A 19,121-nucleotide genomic window follows, 5' to 3' on the forward strand; every position below is an offset into this window, starting at 1 on the left:
ATAACTAAACCAGGGATTCCCAAAGTGGTCGTAACTTAAAGCATTGCTAATTCTCACTTTGTCTTCTATTGACCTAAGTCAGAATGAAAAAAAATTGATCTTAAAAGTAGGTAATTTGGCCATGGTGGTCTGAGGTAACAGTTCATTTTGGAAAAGGGGGTCACTTGTCCAAAATAGTTTGGGGATCCCCGGACTAAATCAATCGACATTATTTAATTGTTATACAATTCCATGAATATTATAAATTATAATTGATCTGTGTTAGTTAAAAAATGTTAGAATTGTTTGCTAAAACGTTTTACTGTTTGTAATGCCTTAGAATTTTAAAATTAAATGTCCATTTTGGTAGTTTTATGAATGTCATAATGTTTTTTTTTTTTGTATTTGGCTGTGAGTTCTCATGACTATAAAAAATTAAATATTAGAAACATTTTGATAGAAATTTTAACAAGTATTGAAATGTAGTCAAAGTTCAACTACGAACTCATTCAACTTGACATTGCAGAATCACTAGATGGCGCTGTACAATATGAATTGTACTAAATCAGTACAAGACATTGCTTACGCATGAATCTGTTGTATTTATTTACTATATTTAGATATATACGTTTTTTTTATCAATAAGCCATTTTAAATCTTACGTTTTAATTAATTGTTAAATATTTTTTTGTAATAAAAATAAAATTTTTACATTTGTAAATAAGTTACGATTTAATTTTATATTGCTGTATGTTACGTTTTTAAGATTAAATAAAATAAACTGTACTTATTACAAAACTTAATAATTTTATTTATTTAAAATTCTAAGATCCCTTTAAAAGAAAATTCTTCGTTTCAAAATTCAGTCTATTTTAGGGTAAATTAGTTTTGGATATATGTCAAATAAAAGTACTGATGTAGAAAAAAAACATGTAATTATAAAATTTAACGTCAATCACTTTCTACACAAAAGAAATGCACGAACTTTGATATCTTATAAATTTGAAAGCTGGTAAACAAGATTGTTTCTAGTTGACAATGAAACGACCCTCTGACAAATAGTAAAATTTACTAAACAGAGAAAAAACTATAAATATAATTTATGTACAGGAATCATATAATTTCACTTATCCATACACACTCACATTATTGGTAAAAAAATAATAATCTATTGTTAAATTCACATTACTCATATATTAGTGTGGATTTCCACTGTCAAAAAACATGTTTAAAAACATATTGTAATCAATAATTTCTATTAACTTTTATTAGAAGTGGTTCGGCACTGTCTGAAGTTAGCTGCAGAAGTATACACAGTTCACACAAGAGTGAGACGGTACATACGAGACTGGTGAGTGCGAGAGAGACAACAAGTTTCGAGATACCGCGAATTTTGTTGCTAACTTCACACATTTGATGACATGACTCGTTTTGTAAATTATTTTTAGTTAACTAATTTAAATACATAGATATATAACCTATATATACTTATTCCGGAACACAAACTTGAGTCATCCGGACACCTTTTCTTGTTGTAAATTCCCTCAGTTTTATAATTTAATACATTTTGTAAATCTACTCTCATTTAGACATCAAACGTTGTATATTTAGTTATTATTGATACAAAATTAAAACTAAGAAATTTGCACATTTAGTACAACAACCGTTTCTATTGAAACGCAGTCAGGTCTTGTATTTGAAAAAAAAAATCCCATTTAGACATAAAAGAAAACTAAGACATAAAAAAAAATTATTAGTAACTAAAAACTAAAAAAAATTATGAGTATATTTAAAAAAAATGTTTAAATATCAGAAATCACCAGCAGATTATTTTATTTTGAGACAGAATATTTCTTATCAGACTAAAAGGTTAATAAAAATGACTACATGAAAATAACTAGACAGATATATATAATAAATTATTAGTACATAAATAATGTATATGTCTTTTATTTACCCTGTAGTTTTCTACATATTGGAGTATTTTCTAGACCTGACAACGAATCATTTCTTCAGACCTTAATTATCTAAAACATCTTTGAAATTAAGATTAATATTGATAGTAATTATGTTAACTTTGTGCTACATATTTATAATATTTTTACACATTTTATTTACCTCGATTAAGTACAAATTGTTAGTTACACATAGTATTTGTGTATTAATTTGTGACAGTAAACTTATTAAAATAACCAGTGAAATTATTTTGAGGGTATTTGGCAATTTCGCTCCTATTATTTACAAGTACTGTGAATTCAACAATGTTAATTTTTACACACGACTTAGAAGAATTTCTTTGCTTGTGCTTCTTTTCTTTCTCTGAAAAGAAAAAAAAATATGAATCAAAATAAATTCTCATTTTTTAGAACCACAAAATAAGTTTATGAATATATATTTTTAAATTATACTTGACGAATACTTGAAAGATATTTTAATTTTAAACACTATCTTTAGGATTATCATCACAGATATCGAAAGCAGTTACTATCTCTAAAAGAAATAACAGAAATGGTGTATCTCCATATCGCGTTCTAAAACGATAGTAACGCCATCTAGTTTAATATAATAGTACATACTTATATAAGGTGTAGAGGAACATGAGTGTGAGTTGTGCAGCGACGACCAGCAGCAGCGTGGTGGTGCCCACACACGACACCTCGGGGCAGGCAGACTGTGCCGCCATCTGGGGGGCTTGGGTGAGCCTGCAACGGGGAATTAGCATGTTAATTTCCTATGCAAAAATCGGTAGAAATGGACCAAATTTCACCATAATTTATATTCAATTTCTCACTATAATCTGACTGTAAAAATTACACAAAAAGTACATTTTCTTACGGCGAAAGAAAATATATGATGCAAACTGCACTTATCTTCAAAAAAAAAAATTCAAAGATTTGTTTGAAGTCGCCTAACGTTGTTGACTATGGCCTAGTCACCCTTAACTTAGGGTAGACTCCGAGCCCCTTGATGGGGACGTATAGTAAGCTGATAATGATATTTACCTCTGTGCGACTCCATTAACAGCCTGTTTGACTTGATTGACATTATCCCTCATCTCGTTGAGGAATTGTGGGTTGATGGCAGCCCCGCCTGCTGCACCTCCAGCACCGGCCCCAGCCCCGCCCATCGCCAGCAGCGAGTCAGATTTACGAGACACGTCAATTATGAAACCTCTGGAATTAGAAACATGTACGAGATCAGCGACATAAAATATTTGATTACTTTTTTGCATTAGTGAGAAGTGTTTTTCATCTTACTTGAGTTCAGCAATAGTGTTTATCATCAGTTGGTTATTAGCGACCAGCGCGTCCCAGTCCTGTCGCCCGATCGGTAGCGACGGCATCTAAAAATTTCAATTAAAATTCATTCTCTGATGGAAATTTTTTGACATTGTCAAAAAATTTTGTCAGGTCATTGGTTGTTTTAACTCTTCGCCTTTGCTTTGGACACATTCCGTGTGCCAAGTTTGCCTTTATGATGAAAATAATTCAATCACAAGTGCTTGCCGAGTGTGTCGTGAACGAGGAGGAGAGAAGAGAATCATTTGAAAGCACAATTTGTCGAGACTCAATGTTGGCGGACTTCTGTCTGCTTTGATCCAACCATTATCGGACCTAACAGATGGAGTCATCAACATGGTGTTAAAGACCTTATAAAAATTGTAATTATTTTGTAAGTAGTTTTCTATGTGACTGACATGTTCATGAGAACCAAAGCCCCTATAAAAACAAAGTTATTTTAAATTACTTTCAATGGTATTATTAAACAATACCTGCATGGGAGCTTGTCCAGGTTGTATGGGTTGTCCTTGTGACTGACTGTACACAGCTGTCAACATTGATAGCGAGTTCATCTGTTTGCCGATCACCTGTAAATAGTACAAGTTTGTGGGTCCCTCTAGCCGGATAAATTTTTTATTTAAGACTAGTAAACATTGTCCTATTTTAACTATGAACCTTGAATTTAAATATAAAACCATAAAGTATAGTAAAACATCATTAAATGACTTAAATAGATTTTGAAATATATTCTTTCTTTATCTGTCTTAAATCTCTATCTTTTAGTCAGTTAATAACCATTAGGACCTATTGAAAAAAACTAAATTAGTTCTTTACCTCGTCAACTTTCTTGTTGAGGTCTCTAAGTATGTCATGTATCTGACCCTGACCCTGGAAGATCTGTCGCAGTTCTCGCTGACCGTCAGACTCGAACCAGTCATCGAATTCGCCATCTTTGTCGCGAACCTAAACATTTATATATGAAAATATACAACCAAATTATAATTATAACATTTTAATGTATGAAATAGGATAGTAATTTTAATAAATTAAAAATAAATAGAATAAATAACTTATATAAAACATAGGACGATAGTAAATAAAGCAATGTACCATGTAATTATAAACAGGGCTTAGTAACATTTCTTAACCATATTATATAATTAATTATACAAATTTTTGACTGCCAAAATTGTGAAAAAAGTGACTTACTACTTTTCCGGTGGATCACAAGTTATCTACTTCCTTCTGAATTGAATTTAATTTATAACTAGTATAAAAAGAAAGACGGTTTATGTTGTTGATAGTGACTCACTTCATCGGGATGCTCTTTCCTGTAGTCAGTCTTCTGCTGCTCCAGCTTCTTCTGGTACTCCTGGTATTCCTGCGACAGCTTCTGTTGCTCGTCGTTGCTGATCTGCTGACCACCTGCAAGTTACATCAATTTTGAGATCCCATAACTCTAGTCTCATCATCAAATGCGAAATAAACTCTGTGAACTCTTGATACGTAAATATGTTAATTACTAGTTGTCGCCCGCGACTTCGTGCACGCAGGATTAAAAAAGCCTTCATTGCCTATGGGTATTGCTCATGCTGTGATCTAATATATATCTATGCCAAATTTTATCCAGATTCGTTGAGCTGTTCTGGAGATACCTTCTAACAAACATCCATCCATCCAAACATTCGCATTTATAATATTAGTAAGATAGGTGTAAAAAATCTTACTAATATTATAAATGCGAATGTTTAAATGGATGGATGTTTGTTAGAAGGTATTTACAGAACGGATTTCATCGAAATTCTGCATAGATATAGAATATAGTCTGGAAGAACAAATAGGCTACAAAATAAGATTTTTTATTAAATTGCGCGCGGATGAAGTCAGAGGCAAGTAGTAGTAAAAAATAAAGTATAAGTGACCTTGTTGCTGTGTGCTGTGCAGTGATGTGGTGAGCAGATGTATGACATCATGGTCATCTGCCAGTCCACCAGTAGCAGCAGACAGACCGAAGTACCCGCCTCGTGGCAGCGCCACGTTCTCCGCGCGGAAACACAGCTCGTAATCCAACTCGTTGTTTGTCATTCCTGTTGATACAATTTATACTTTACCAGCTTAAGAATAAGGTTCATTTTTTAATTAGACAAGTTAGCATTGTTTTAGTGATGTTAAAGGAATTTATAGTTTACTCGATGGAGTTAAAGCTCATTTTTGATTACTTGTTTGTCATACTTGTTGACTGTACTTAAGCTTTATTCGGAAACGAATTATTATTGACATGGTACAGTTGAAATCTCTATCAATTATTATTTTTTTTTATTTCCTCACAAAAAATACATGCCGATTCTTTTTTATGACAAATTAGCTTGGTTTTTGTTTTTTTTTTCCTTTTTTTTTAAGCATATTCTTTGAAAAGATTATATTAAGTATACTGACCGTTATGGAAGTATACAGTGAGTGTGTTGAGGTAGTATTCAATACGAGCGCGCGTCGGGAACGGCTTGTTACGGAAGTCGCGCAGACACCCTGACAGCAATTGCGTTGATCCGTCACTGTTACAAAATATACAAATAATTTTAGTTAAACATATTAAAATAAAGCAAAATTATATCAGTATAACAAGCTTTCAGTTCCTCTAGAACATAACCGAAAGCGAACAGGTATCGAGTACAAGTATCACCTGAACGGCTGAACGGATCATGATGAAATTTGGCACAGATATAGAATATAGTCTGGAAGAATAATTATTAAGTTTTTTTTAATTCCGTTCCGGCGACAGTTATATATGATATAGGAAAAACAACCTAGCAAACATATATTTGCTCACCTCTTGTGATCAAAGTTCTTTGTGCCATCATTAACAACCGCCATAATGTATGGGTTATTGTGTTTATTGTCATTGTCGAAGGAGTCAAACATGATGGCGAGACCGTTCCAGCGGTCCGATGATCCGAATACATCGCCGTTGTAGTCACCACGCTGCGTCGTATACCAGAACGCCTGGAAACAAATGTTTTCATTACTTAAACAATACTTAATTGTAACTTAAACTTGTAATATACTTCATTGTAGGGGCTTACGGGTAGATTAAATTACCGCGTACTTTAAATTTAAAGAAAGTAAATGAGTATTAATTAATTAATTGATCATCTACATTAAACATTGGTACATAAAAAAAACTAACTAGAAGTCATAATTTTGGTGGTATCTCTAGACTTTCAGAGTTACAACTAACGAAATAGATGTACAAAAACATTACATTATTAAAAATAATTTACTTTTAATTGCTTGTAAACATCTTACTAATATTATAAATGTGAATGTTTAGATGGATGGATGTTTGTTTAAAGGTGTCTCCAGAACGGCTCAACGGATATTGATGAAATTTGGCATAGATGTAGAGAACATAGTCTGGAAGAACACTACTTATTACGTTTTTTTAATACACGCAGACGGAGTCGCAGGCGACAGCTAGTTTCAATAAAGTCGAAATTTTTCCAAGTGTGGATATAATTCACGACAATAAAGGCGGGAATTGAACCTACGACCACAATATTACAAGTCCCAACTCTGAACCGTTAGGCTATTTTTATTTCAGTTTTATTAGATGAAATAGCTAAATGCTTGACTAACCAAACCATCAGCTCCTATTCGTCCTCTACCGGTGACCTTGAACATGACGTCCACCTCCCACCAGTCGAAGTTTATAGGCTGCTTGGTCCATATTGCGCCCTTTTGACTGCGCAGTGATGGTGCCAACCTGACACTTTCGCCCGACGCTATCGCATCTACACAAAAATTATATTATTTAAATAACAAATATAACTAACTTAACAATATTATACATTTAAAATCACACCTTAATCTTCAAATGTTGGTTGGAGTAATTTAACTTACAAAAACTAAATCTATTTGGAGGCTCACATATGAAATCATGCATAACAAATTGTTTTAAACAATTATACCTCTATATATTTCACTTATCAAGATATTCACACACCGTTGCATATAAAATTAGTCAACGTTATAAAATGGAATGTAAATATTTGAAGTGTTACCAGCTTTATAATATTAAAAGGTGTTAAATGGCAATCTACTATTTATTATTTAATATACATGATTTCTTTCACATTGAGTTGTTGATATTACAGAGTAAGAAGGGGTGTTGCCTGTTGACGTGTTAATTACAATGTTATACTACACTCAGATCAATGATATGTAACTCATTATTTATAACTTTTATCAACATATTATCCATTTGCTACTGATATGTTCTAATGCTACCAATAAAATGCCATATGTATACATTTACAATCCCTGTATCAGCTTTCAAAATGTTGATAAAAGTTGAATTAATATTACATTGATATCAAAATGACATTGAATTGTGAAATTTATCTTATAAGGAAATGTAGATGAAAAGCCAAAGGTGAAAAAAATTTGAAAGTTTCATGTTTGAGATTGTCTCACGTATAGCTAAATAATATTTTAATTTTTCTTTTAGTGTTTAATACCTAATATTTTATCTAACAAGGCAGTTTACCACCAATGAAAGGTTGGCAACGCCTCTGCGATTGCAGATATCTATAGGCAGTGGTCGCTTCGCTATTTAGGCACATTCAGGTGGCAGATTCCTAGTTTGCCACCTTATGATAATGAAAAAAAAACTAATACAGATGGGACACTTGAAGTTTTATCATCATGTGCATAGTAACTTGTAAGGTTTTAGTTCGTCAAACCAAAAAATTGTCAAGCCATATATGCATAGGCATTTAAATATAGTCATACCATGCTGACATAGTAATGACAAAGATTAATAAGCAGAAAATGCAATATTTTTGTAATGCATTATTACATACACAAATCAGTCGAGGATTGCATTGCATCATGTTGCAATTTATTGATGATTTAACCTCATTAAAGTGCAATAGTAACAAAAATTCCACTGTTATGTTTGTTAGAAGGTATTTTGGGAATGGGTCAACGGATTTCTATGAAATTTGTTAGAGATGTAGAACATAGCCTGGAAGAACACATAGGTTACTTATTTTAGTTTTTTTATTCCCGCGCGGACAGAATCGCGGGGTACAGCCGGAACTCACATTAAAATTTTTAAGTGAATAACTATGAGAAATAATATGGAGCTAAAGGTATATAAATTTCAAGAGCAAATTCGTTCTCAATATTTAATGTGTTGTAGGACATTAAAAACTAGTTCAGGCAATTCATTAGGTTCAATCCAATTGGTAGGTTTGGTAAAAAAACGTCTTAGTAACAAATTTAAGATCATCTTATTGTTTAGAGTGAAATGAGAATATATAGAATGTAGACGTTTTTGTAACCTTTTTTATCGTTAACGTGTTTAATTAATATTAACAGCAACTGTAACCAAACTGAATGCTGTCGTGGAACTAAAAACAAGAATCGGGAGTCATTCTTTTGTCACTATCTTACAAGATCAAGACATATAAACCCATCTCGCTCTAATTTGACAGATTTCACTGACGTGTCGATGTAAATTAAAACTACCTCAACAACAAGGGATTTTTACCGAAAATGCAATTTTTATAACATAAAAAACACAACTTAATGAACAAATTATTTACTTACTAAGCAATAGAATAATATAGGAATTTTGTAGAGTGAATATTTCGCTAAAGAAACGAGAATAAAATGTACTTACTGCCACCGTACTCCCAAAACGGAACTGTTCCATCTTTTTGAGCTAAATATGGTGGTTTAAATGAATATTTATACTCAAACCGTTTGTGTACTGTTTGAGTGTTTATACTAAAAATAACACTAAGCACCGTCAATATTAATAAACTTAATTTTAGCGAAGACATGTTCACGGTATAGATCGCACACGGCTCGCGAATTTATGTCAAATATCAACTGTCAAACGCAAGTCAAAAATTGTCATTTAGATTGCCAATGATTAGTGTTGCCATTTATCGAATTATTAAAACGTGTCAAAAAGTTCACACAAAAAACCTTTTGGGGTGTTTTTGGCAATCGTATTTTTAACTATAATTTCATCATCATCATCAATCTATCTCTATCCGCCGTAACATGTGAATACACTCCTTTCCTCCCTTCTTACGCATATCCTCTTTCACCAATTTTTTTTTTAATATTATAAGTTGGCAACTGAGCAAGCGCCACCTGAATTCGTCAAATATGATATTTAGTTTACGCTAATCTAACTGTTTTCATTATATATCACAAAAATAAAAAAGTCATTAGTTTACACCTTATACAACTTTATTTCGTCGATGAGTTTATTACATAGGTGGTCTTTTAAAAGGATAAAACGGATTATCCAGCCATTTTAGTTGGGGAATAGTCCTGTATTCGCGGTCAAATGATTTCAATACCAGTTTTTCTTCTTTTGTTAACTTAAAGTCGAATATATCGATGTTCTGTTCTATTCTCGATTTTGTCAATGATTTCGGAATAGGAATAACGCCCAACTCGATCTGCAATTGTAATTTTCAAACATCATGATAATTTTAAGAACAATAGAAACAATATTTGTGATGTGAACTTTTTCTAAAAGAATACAACAATAAAAACTGCGCTATAAGAATAGTAATTACCAAATATCTTAGTGTGATTTGTGGCACAGTTTTGTTATATTTTTCGGCGATTTTCATCAAAGCGGGATCGTCGACACGAGGTGGAGGGGCATTTGGTTTTGCTTTGCTGTAGAATAATGAGCCGAAAGGCGTGTAACCCATTACTACGATATTTTTCTGTTTACAATATTCGAGTAATTCCGGTTGCTGTAGATTTAAGTTAAGCTGAAAAAGAGTAAAATTTTTGATAATGGCAACATAACATGTTTAAAAAACATTTGCGTAGGAATCTTTAGTGTGATTTTTGCTAGGAATTTCTATTCGATTTACTGAAAAGTTGGCATGATAAAAAATTTCAAACCAGTGACTGATTCTGGTATATTGATAATGATTTGAAATTGGCTTTTTTTCAAAAGTAGTAGTAGAGCTCTTATTTTTTCTTTTTTAAAAAGAACGTTTTCATACGAACCTCGACTTGTAGCACTGCCGGCATCTCCAATCCGTTTTCTAAAATTCTATCAATCATTTGCTCATTGAAGTTAGACAAGCCTATGGACTTGGCTAGCCCCAGCTCTTTGGCGTCCATCATACCGCGCCAAGTTTCCAGATAATCTGTCGGGTCGTAGGTTAGATTGGCCTAGAAACACACATATGACGTTTAGATCTGCTTACTTATGCCCATGGAGAAATAAAAACACGAGTGCCAGTGCCCTTTTATTATTATTATTTTATTTTTTATTTATTATTATTATACGGGGAAAGCTGGCTAATAATTATTCGTATATCAACGTCTTAAAAACTTACGAATTGTCCGACTGGCCAGTGAATGAGGTAGAGGTCGACGTAGTCCAAGTTCAGTTTCTGTAGAGATTCTCGGAGAGCTGGGACAACTGCATCCCGCGCGTGACGATCATTCCATAGCTGCAAGATTTATAAAAAATAATTGCTATTACATATTATCATTTAAAAATTAAAAAAATGTGAGAAAACGTTATGGAACACCGTAACCGACGAACATGTAAGGTTCTTTTGGAAATTGGTTAAAAAGCATGTCAGGATTTGACCAAATCAGCATCAGTAAATCTCAGTTTTCCTTTCTGGAATATGGGCTGGTTGTTAACTGCTTTTTATTGACGAAAATTACAAACTTTTACCACCTTTGCATCTGACTCTGCAAAAAATGTCATTGAACGTTTTTATCACTTACCTTGGTAGTAACAAATATTTCGTTCCTCGGTACATCTGGGAACTTGTTGGCAAGTCCCCTGCCGACCTGGTCCTCGATTTTGTAAGCCCAAGCGGTGTCGATGTGGCGGTAACCCGCCTCAATTGCCCATTGCACTGCCACCTCCACTTCGTTTGATGACGGCTCAACGCGGCCATGTTGGAAAAAATGTTTATTAACTTTTATAGGCTTGACATTACAATATTTAAAAATACATATTAATTTAAGATTTGGACAGGCGGCATTGGCGATCTCTTGTGTCAGAGGTCAAGACCCACTTAAGGTCGTTGTACAGAGATAAGTAGTATTACAAATGCGAAAGTTCTGATGGATGAATGGAAAGTTGTATGGATAAATGATTGTACAGTTTTCTTTGTTCCCGAGTGTTACACTATTTATAACTCAAGATCGGTCGAACTGATTTAGCTGAAAATTGATGGGTGTTACAAAAGTTTCCGCATGGAATTAATAATTTTTTTTACATGTCATAGACATTGACTTTTTTTTTTTTTTTAATCCGTAACATACACCCCCTTGCTGACGAAGTCTGAATATAAATCAAATGTGAGGTGATGTATTAAAGTTAATTTGAATTTGACAAGTATACAAGTTTGACATTACAATTGACAATTAAGTGACATGAGTGATTGACAGCTATTGAGATAATAAATTGAAGAAAATAAATAAATGCTTTAATTACAATTGCTAAATTAATGCTAGATAAAGTAATAATTGAAACAGAAAATAATTTTAAAGTGATGTGAATTTACAAGTTTACGTGACAGTGTTGTGCTATTTGATAAATATGAAATGAAAAGTTGCAGTAATTATTTTAAATCATTCTCTGTTTGTTAATTAAAATTAAAGTTAAATTACAATAAATTGTAGTATTATTTCTATTACAATCTTAGATCTATCTTAAGTATAAGTCTAGGGTATAGGATATTACATCTAGGAGCTAAATTACATAGTTAAAGTAAAATTTAGAGTTAGATTTTAACATTTGTTTAAAAAAAAAGAAAATATAAGCAGAATTACTGAGATGGTAATAAGACAAGTTTATGTATAGGGCGCTTGTACTGTCCCTTAGCAGTTTTGACCAAGACTGACCGGGTTAGGTGGTCATCTTTTGAACTATAAATCTCGATAATTCTCCCCATGGGCCAACACATTGGCGGAGTGTTTTCATCTTTAATAAGAACTATATTTCCTACTTGTAAATTAGGAGAGTCTGTAAACCACTTTTGTCTAGTTTGAAGTTCAGACAAATATGTTTTGTAAAATTCTTTCCAGAATTGCTGTTTAATTGATGTAATCTTTTGCCAAATATTAAGTCTATTGTCTGAAATTTTAGCTAGACTGGGCTCTGGTATATCTAACATTGTTGTGCCAATAAGAAAATGACTTGGACTTATATAATTAATTGAATCTATATTATCAGTAGTTGCAAATAATGGTCTTGAATTTAATATTGCTTCGATTTGACAAAGTATGGTAGACAATTGTTCATAGGTCATCCTACAATTACCTAATTTTCTTTTGAGTAAATATTTAGTTTGTTTAATGCAAGACTCATAGATTCCTCCCATATGACTAGCGAGAGGTGTGGTGAAATTCCACTTTATATTTAGATTGTTAGTATAATCCATAATCTGACTGTAAGATGTCTCATTTTTGAACATATTATACAGGTCATGTAGTTCATGATCTGCACCTTTGAAATATAAAGCATTGTCGGATAAAATGCTGCTGCAGATACCTCTACGAGCAACAAATCTTTTTAGGCATGAGATAAATGATGGTGTTGTAAGATCAGTTGATAATTCAATATGTATGCATCTAGTTGATAGACAGACTAGTATTAATATGTAGCTCTTTATAAATTTAGCATTGCGTAGATTTGAACTTTTAATGTATATTGGACCTCCATAGTCTATTGCTATGTGTAAGAATGGTCTTTCTAAATTGACTCTATGAGATGGTAGGTTAGCCATCATTTGCCTACAGGTTTGACCACGATATCTGGTACATACTGTGCACTTGTAGACAATTTTCTTAACTTCAACTCTAGCATGGATAGGCCAATATGTAAGTCTTAAGTTTGAGACTGTGTTCTGAATGCCTGAGTGAAAGAGTTGTATGTGATACCTTTGTATGATGAGAGATGTGACATGGCACTTGGGTAATATTATAGGATATTTCTGATTATATTGAATGTTTGCATGTTTAATTCTACCACCTACTCTTAATAGAGAGTCTTGACTGTCTATAAATGGGGATAGTCTTTTGAGTGGACTATTTGAAAAGGTATAATTAGTTTTACCTGACTTTAGTTCTAATATTTCTCTTTTAAAGTGAGATGCTTGTACAATCTTGATTATGAAGTTATGACTAACTTTTAATTCTTCAGGTGTGAGAGGACCTGTGATTCTATGATTGTGTTTGAGATTATGACAAAATCTGTGACACTGAGCAATTGTGTTTAATAATCTTTGAAAACTTGAAAATCTTTCAAATATGTTCATAAAGTATTCTAAGTCATCATCATTATAATATTCTGAGACAGTTTGATTTTTATTAGGGCTTACTACTTTAATGAGATAGGTTTCTACTTCGGTTTTTGTCTGAGCACTACCGCATGGCCAGTCACTAGGTGGTGAGAGCAAGTATGTCGGACCGTGCCACCATAGTGATAAATTATTAAAATCTTTAGCGTGTACGCCATGAGTAAGTAAGTCTGCAGCATTGTCATAAGTTCTAGTATGATGCCACAAATTAGAATCTGAGTTTTGTAATATTTGCGAGATTCTATTTGATACATAAACTTCCCATTTTTTGTAGGGTGAGTTTATCCAATTTAAAACTATACTTGAATCTGTGTAATAGTATACAGAATGTATTTTAATAGCTACCTCTAAGGCAAGTTTGACCTTTTTCATTAATTTTGAGAGTAGTGTAGCGCTAGAAAGTTCTAATTTTGGTAAGCTGACTGTGCGTACAGGGGCAACTTTGCTTTTGCTAATAACTAAATTAGAAGTTGGCTTTTGATTAGGATAATGTGCTACAATGTAGATACATGAGCCATAAGCAACTAGTGAGGCATCACAATATCCTACTAAGTAAATTTCATTTGGTATATCTGAGAAACAATATCTAGGAATAGTAATATCTTTTAATATCTGAATATTATCATAGAAGGACAGCCATTGTTGAAGTAAATGTTTGGGTAAGGGTGTATCCCATTGTATGATATTGGATTCTTTCCATAGCTGTTGCATGAAAAGTTTTGCAGTGATAGTAACGGGTGATAGGTAACCGAGTGGGTCATATATCTTGGCAATAATTGAGAGTACAATTCTTTTAGTAAAATGTAAGTTACATTGCTGAGAGGGAATGTTAACTTTAAATGTATCTGTTGCGGGTTCATACTTGAGACCTAATGTACTAGTTTCATCACCAATAATAAGACTGGTTGGTGAATGCTGACCTTTGTTGCTTTCAACATCTTGTAATATCTGAGGATTGTTAGATGACCATTTATGTAGTTGAAAACCACCTCTTTTAAATAGGGAAATTAATTGATTGCAAAGTTCTCTAGCTTCAGAGAGTGAGTTTGTTCCACAATGGACATCATCCATAAATGTTTGATATAAAATGCATTGTGCTGCTAATGGATAAATGTGACCATCCTGATGGGCAAGCTCTAGTAATGTCCTAAATGCTAGATAAGGAGCACATCTAGTCCCATATGTGACTGTATTCAGTCTAATAACTTTAAGATCATCGTTAGGCGATGCTCTCCATAGTATACATTGTAGGTTACGATGTAAGGGATCTATGTTTATATTTCTGAACATTTTAATTAAATCACATGATAGTACATATTTATAGGTTCTATATCTTAATATAATGTCTATTAAATCTGTGTAAATGTTAGGACCCTCATGTAAGACGTCATTGAGAGAGATAGATGTAGATGACTGACTGCTTCCATTAAAAACTACACGTAACTTGGTTGAAACACTACTTGGTTTTAAAACTGCATGATGAGGCAGAAAGAACCTTTTGATTTCCTCTTGTGTGTCTGCTGAAAATGAAGAGGCAGGTATGTAAGATGCATGGCCTAAGTTTATGTATTCATCAATGAATTCGGAATATTGTTTATGAAGTTCTGGATTGTTAGTGAATCTTTTCTCTAAAGACATAAAGCACTTTTGAGCGATACTGTAGGAATCACCTAGCTGATCTAGCTTGTCTTGTATAATTGGAAGTTTTACTGTAAAGCGACCTGTGGGGTCTCTAGTAGTTGTGCTTTTGTAAAGTTCTTCGCAAAAGATGTGTTCCGGTGTAAGTATTGGGGAAGGTTTTAGTTCCTCTTGCTCCCAAAACCGTTTTAATAATTGATCACAAGATTGTTCACAGGTTAAATGTGCTGATATAACTGAGTGTTTGTAAAAGTGTGCGTCTGCATGAGTTGAAGTGTGGAGATTGTTCGATGTGTGGACTGTATTATGATATAAAGATTGCATTGTTAATTCAATTTCTCCTGTCACTACCCATCCAAAGACTGTATTTATGAGTGTGGGACGATTTTTACCTAATTGTATACTGCCCTGTAGAAGAAGCGAGTAGAATAAATGTCCACCAATGAGCAGGTCAATGGCCTTTGGAACATTAAATGTGGGATCTGCTAATTCATATTGTTTAGGTAACTTGAAGTTAGCAAGTGGTATGTAATTCTGTGGTAACTTTGTTGAAATTTGTTCAGTAACTACACAAGTTAATGCCGTGGCATAATTGCTGTTGCAAGATGCAATATTAACTATTGTTGATTGAGATGAGTGTGTGGGATCGCTACCTACACCATATATAATGTAACCTTTCTTGTTAGAAAGTGGCAGGCTGAGCTTGTTAGCTAGCTGTTTTGTTATTAGAGATACTTGGCTTCCGCTATCCAGTAAGGCATGACATGTAGTCCATTCACCATTATCTTGCTGAACTTTAATAACAGCTGTAGAAAGGTAAACTTGAACTTGGTTTGAGTGTAAATGCATAACTGAAGCTTGTTTGTTATAACTTAAATTATTGGTACTTACCTTTGATTGGGACTCAGGTATCTTTTCTGTAATTAATTTGTCTTGTGTATTGCCTACACTTGCAGCAGTATTACCAGACATTTTAGCCAAAGAGTAATTGTCAATATGAATAGCTGTATGATGCTTTTTAGAACAGATAGAGCAGCTGTTCTTTGAACATGTATGTTGAATCCTGTAAGGTTTTAAACAATTGAAGCATAATTTATTAGATTTTACATAATCATTGCGTTTGACTGCACTCATTTCAAGGAAAGATGGACATTTGTATAGTTCATGAGACATATTACATAGACTGCAGCTAGAAGTAACAGTTCCTACATGGGTGGATACTCGAGTCAGTTTAGGCTTATTATGTATCTGTGTATTAGATTTTGTAACATTTTGATTCTGATCATACATAAGTTCAAATGCTCTTGCACGATGATTTAGAAAGTCTAATAATTGTGAAAGCTTTGGTAATTCTTCACTTTTATAATCGAGTTCCCAGGCAGATCTGAGACTCTGGTCTAACTTTTGAATAATAATGTACATAAGTATTAAATCCCAGGTATCTACTGGTACATTTAATGCTTTGAGTGAATCTAGGCTTTGTTGTAATGTTATAAGGAAATTTTTAAGATTAATTTTACTAATAGATGTAACAGATAATATGTTTTTTAAATGAAAGTTAACAGTAATTAGTTTGTTGTCGTACCTCTTAGTAAGTATACTTAATGCATGTTGATAATTTTCTTCTGTAACTGTTAAGGAGTCGATGAGACCTGCAGCTTCCCCGCGTAGTAATGACTTCAGGTATTGGAACTTCTGGAGGTGTGTCAGTTGCTCATGTGAGTCGATTACTCCATCGAATAGCGATTTGAAATTGGACCACTCCGACAGGTTTCCATCGAAGCTTGGAATTTGTAAATTTGGAATTTTAATAACTGGTGATTTTAAGCTGGGTTGTAGAACCGATTGACACGAAGATGCAGAGCGGTTGAGTTCGTGTTCTTTCAAGATTTCTGCGATCTTTGCTGCATACGAGAAATACTTTTCTTCAGTGGAAGCTCGCTCTTGTTCGTGGGATTTCGTTGATTGTTCAATCATTTCAATATCTTCTTGAGTCGTATTATATTTTTCATAAAGTTCAGCCATTTCTGTCTGTCTTGTCTTTAGCTCGTATATTTTCACGTGGTTTTTCTGTTCATCTACAAAGTTATAAATCCGTTTAAGACGTCCTTTATAATTGGTTCTACGGTTAATTAACCTTTCTAGGGTGTCTGTAGACATGTTGAAGTCTTGTTTAAATGCTGGAAGTGCGCTATTGCGCGGCAGGCGTTGCGGGCGTGATGCCGCTGTACTCCGATGCCGTTTGTTTTAAAATAATAAATAATCACTGTATAATCCGGCTCGAAGGACCAAAAAGAGATATGTTACACTATTTATAACTCAAGATCGGTCGAACTGATTTAGCTGAAAATTGATGGGTGTTACAAAAGTTTCCGCATGGAATTAATAATTTTTTTTACATGTCATAGACATTGACTTTTTTTTTTTTTTTAATCCGTAACACCGAGGAAGAGTCGCTGGCAACAGTTAGTTTGTTATGAGTTAGAGGTAATTGCGAAATTTAATTTAAAACTAGCTGTTGTAACGACTTCGTTCGTACGGAATTAAAGAAAAAAAATCATAATAGGTAGCCTATGCGTTCTTCCAGACTATGCTCTATTTCAATTTCAAATTTCAGCGCGATCTATTGAGCCGTTTTAGAGATACCTTCTAACAAATATCAATCCATCTAAACTTTCGCATTTATAAAATTAGTAAGATAATATAACTGTTTTTAATTGGGACAAAATTTATGTAATTTGTTAAGATGAAAAAGTCGATAAGTACCTTGGTATTATTTCCCAGCCATGTGCCCAAGGCTAGGGCGGGAATTTCTCTTCCATCGTTTAGTTTTAATTTTGGAGCTAGAATGTTGCCATTCTGAAAAAAATTATGGTCAAAAATAATTAACATAAAATTAATTTACTGTTTGCGAAGCTTTTGAAATAGTGGTATTTCTATTAATGGTTATTTAATATTTGTTTAAACCAAACGAAATTAAAACCATCACCTTCTATTGTTTACATTCTAATTAGCTTATCACCATTAATGAGAAATGTTTAAGAACAAAATGTTATATCGCTGATTGTATGTACTGTATTTGGGAACGTACTTTAAAATAGTTGCTCAAGAATATAATACGTTATCCCTAATTTCATCTAATATAATCTTAGGATGAGCAAGCAATGTGTACTTATTTAGATATATTTCGTATGGGAAATCGAGTAAAGAATAAGCATGATAAGAAAATCAATAACAATAACAAAAGAATCACTAAAAATGAACGTTATTTCGCGCTTGATATTTTATTCAGTTCACAGCTGATGTAAACCGAAAAACGATTTGTAGAGTATAACAAAATTAAATAAAAACGAATAAGTAATATTTTAAAATGAAGTATTACTTACAGAAAAAGCGGTTATCATAGAAAATATAAATAAAACAACAATTTTGTGCCACATGACGTTGGCTTGTGATGTAGACGCGGCGTTCACTACTGGCTAGCGTTCGCGACAATGACCTCAACCCCTAACACGGGTTATGATAATTCACTATCGAGAATCGAGTGAGATTAATCACACATTATTTCATTAATTTCTTAGTTTACATCCGTCGCACCTACGAATGATAATGGAAACTGTTTCTAAAGATCTTAATACTTGATAATAATTTTTCTTTTATTTCATTCTCTTTAGAAAAACACAAATAGCGGTGTTTTGTTCGGGTGTTTCAGTAGTGGTAACTCACAGAAAGACTATTTGCGGTGTGCATAATAAACGAAAATTGTAATTCTAACGAACGTAATGTGGAATATTAAAAACTAAACGTTAAGAATATCTTGGTTGAATAACTTGTTAAATAAAAATAATTGTAG

The 19,121-nt window shown here is 33.0% G+C and overlaps 3 protein-coding genes across 6 annotated transcripts; all 3 read right to left on the minus strand.

Moving 5' to 3' along the window:
* Positions 1–2,145: 2,145 nt before the first annotated feature.
* On the minus strand, positions 2,146–9,149 carry LOC106708293 (protein ERGIC-53). The gene is made up of 12 exons (XM_045682500.1): positions 8,944–9,149; positions 6,894–7,048; positions 6,088–6,260; positions 5,697–5,812; positions 5,183–5,347; positions 4,573–4,685; positions 4,095–4,223; positions 3,752–3,847; positions 3,237–3,322; positions 2,982–3,152; positions 2,556–2,681; positions 2,146–2,298 (listed from the first exon to the last, which is right to left on the minus strand). The coding sequence occupies exons 1-12, from the start codon at positions 9,104–9,106 to the stop codon at positions 2,262–2,264; spliced, it is 1,530 nt and encodes a 509-aa protein (XP_045538456.1). The 5' UTR covers positions 9,107–9,149; the 3' UTR covers positions 2,146–2,261.
* Positions 9,150–9,518: 369 nt separating this feature from the next.
* LOC106708296 (aldo-keto reductase AKR2E4-like) lies at positions 9,519–18,752 on the minus strand. The gene is made up of 7 exons (XM_014499778.2): positions 18,655–18,752; positions 18,035–18,127; positions 11,046–11,207; positions 10,643–10,759; positions 10,308–10,475; positions 9,860–10,063; positions 9,519–9,739 (listed from the first exon to the last, which is right to left on the minus strand). Exons 1-7 carry the CDS (start codon positions 18,706–18,708, stop codon positions 9,545–9,547), a joined length of 993 nt encoding a protein of 330 aa, XP_014355264.2. The 5' UTR covers positions 18,709–18,752; the 3' UTR covers positions 9,519–9,544.
* Positions 11,949–17,568, minus strand: LOC106718509. Of its 4 annotated transcripts, none has more exons than XM_045682336.1 (3): positions 16,854–17,568; positions 16,160–16,331; positions 11,949–15,147 (listed from the first exon to the last, which is right to left on the minus strand). In XM_045682336.1, the coding sequence occupies exon 3, from the start codon at positions 14,918–14,920 to the stop codon at positions 12,098–12,100; it is 2,823 nt and encodes a 940-aa protein (XP_045538292.1). In that variant the 5' UTR covers positions 14,921–15,147; positions 16,160–16,331; positions 16,854–17,568; the 3' UTR covers positions 11,949–12,097. The 4 variants fall into 4 exon arrangements, with proteins under 4 accessions (XP_045538292.1, XP_045538291.1, XP_014368087.1 ...); XM_045682335.1 differs by having other exon boundaries at positions 11,949–15,150; XM_014512601.2 differs by having other exon boundaries at positions 13,681–15,147.
* Positions 18,753–19,121: the final 369 nt, after the last annotated feature.

The sequence above is a fragment of the Papilio machaon genome, chromosome 19, assembly GCF_912999745.1.
Source record: "Papilio machaon chromosome 19, ilPapMach1.1, whole genome shotgun sequence".
Lineage (NCBI taxonomy): Eukaryota > Metazoa > Arthropoda > Insecta > Lepidoptera > Papilionidae > Papilio > Papilio machaon.

Excerpts from the sequence above, each read along its gene's own strand:
- LOC106708296 (XM_014499778.2), bottom strand. The coding sequence starts at position 18,708 with ATGTGGCACAAAATTGTTGTTTTATTTATATTTTCTATGATAACCGCT. Across the intron at positions 18,128-18,654 it reads CTATGATAACCGCTTTTTCT|AATGGCAACATTCTAGCTCC; the intron begins GTAAGTAATACT and ends AATTTTTTTCAG. Across the intron at positions 11,208-18,034 it reads GGCTGGGAAATAATACCAAG|CCGTCATCAAACGAAGTGGA; the intron begins GTACTTATCGAC and ends GGCCGCGTTGAG.
- LOC106718509 (XM_045682336.1), bottom strand. The coding sequence starts at position 14,920 with ATGTTCAGAAATATAAACATAGATCCCTTACATCGTAACCTACAATGT.
- LOC106708293 (XM_045682500.1), bottom strand. The coding sequence starts at position 9,106 with ATGTCTTCGCTAAAATTAAGTTTATTAATATTGACGGTGCTTAGTGTT. Across the intron at positions 4,224-4,572 it reads GGAAAGAGCATCCCGATGAA|GTTCGCGACAAAGATGGCGA; the intron begins GTGAGTCACTAT and ends ATAAATGTTTAG. Across the intron at positions 3,848-4,094 it reads TCAACAAGAAAGTTGACGAG|GTGATCGGCAAACAGATGAA; the intron begins GTAAAGAACTAA and ends TACTATTTACAG.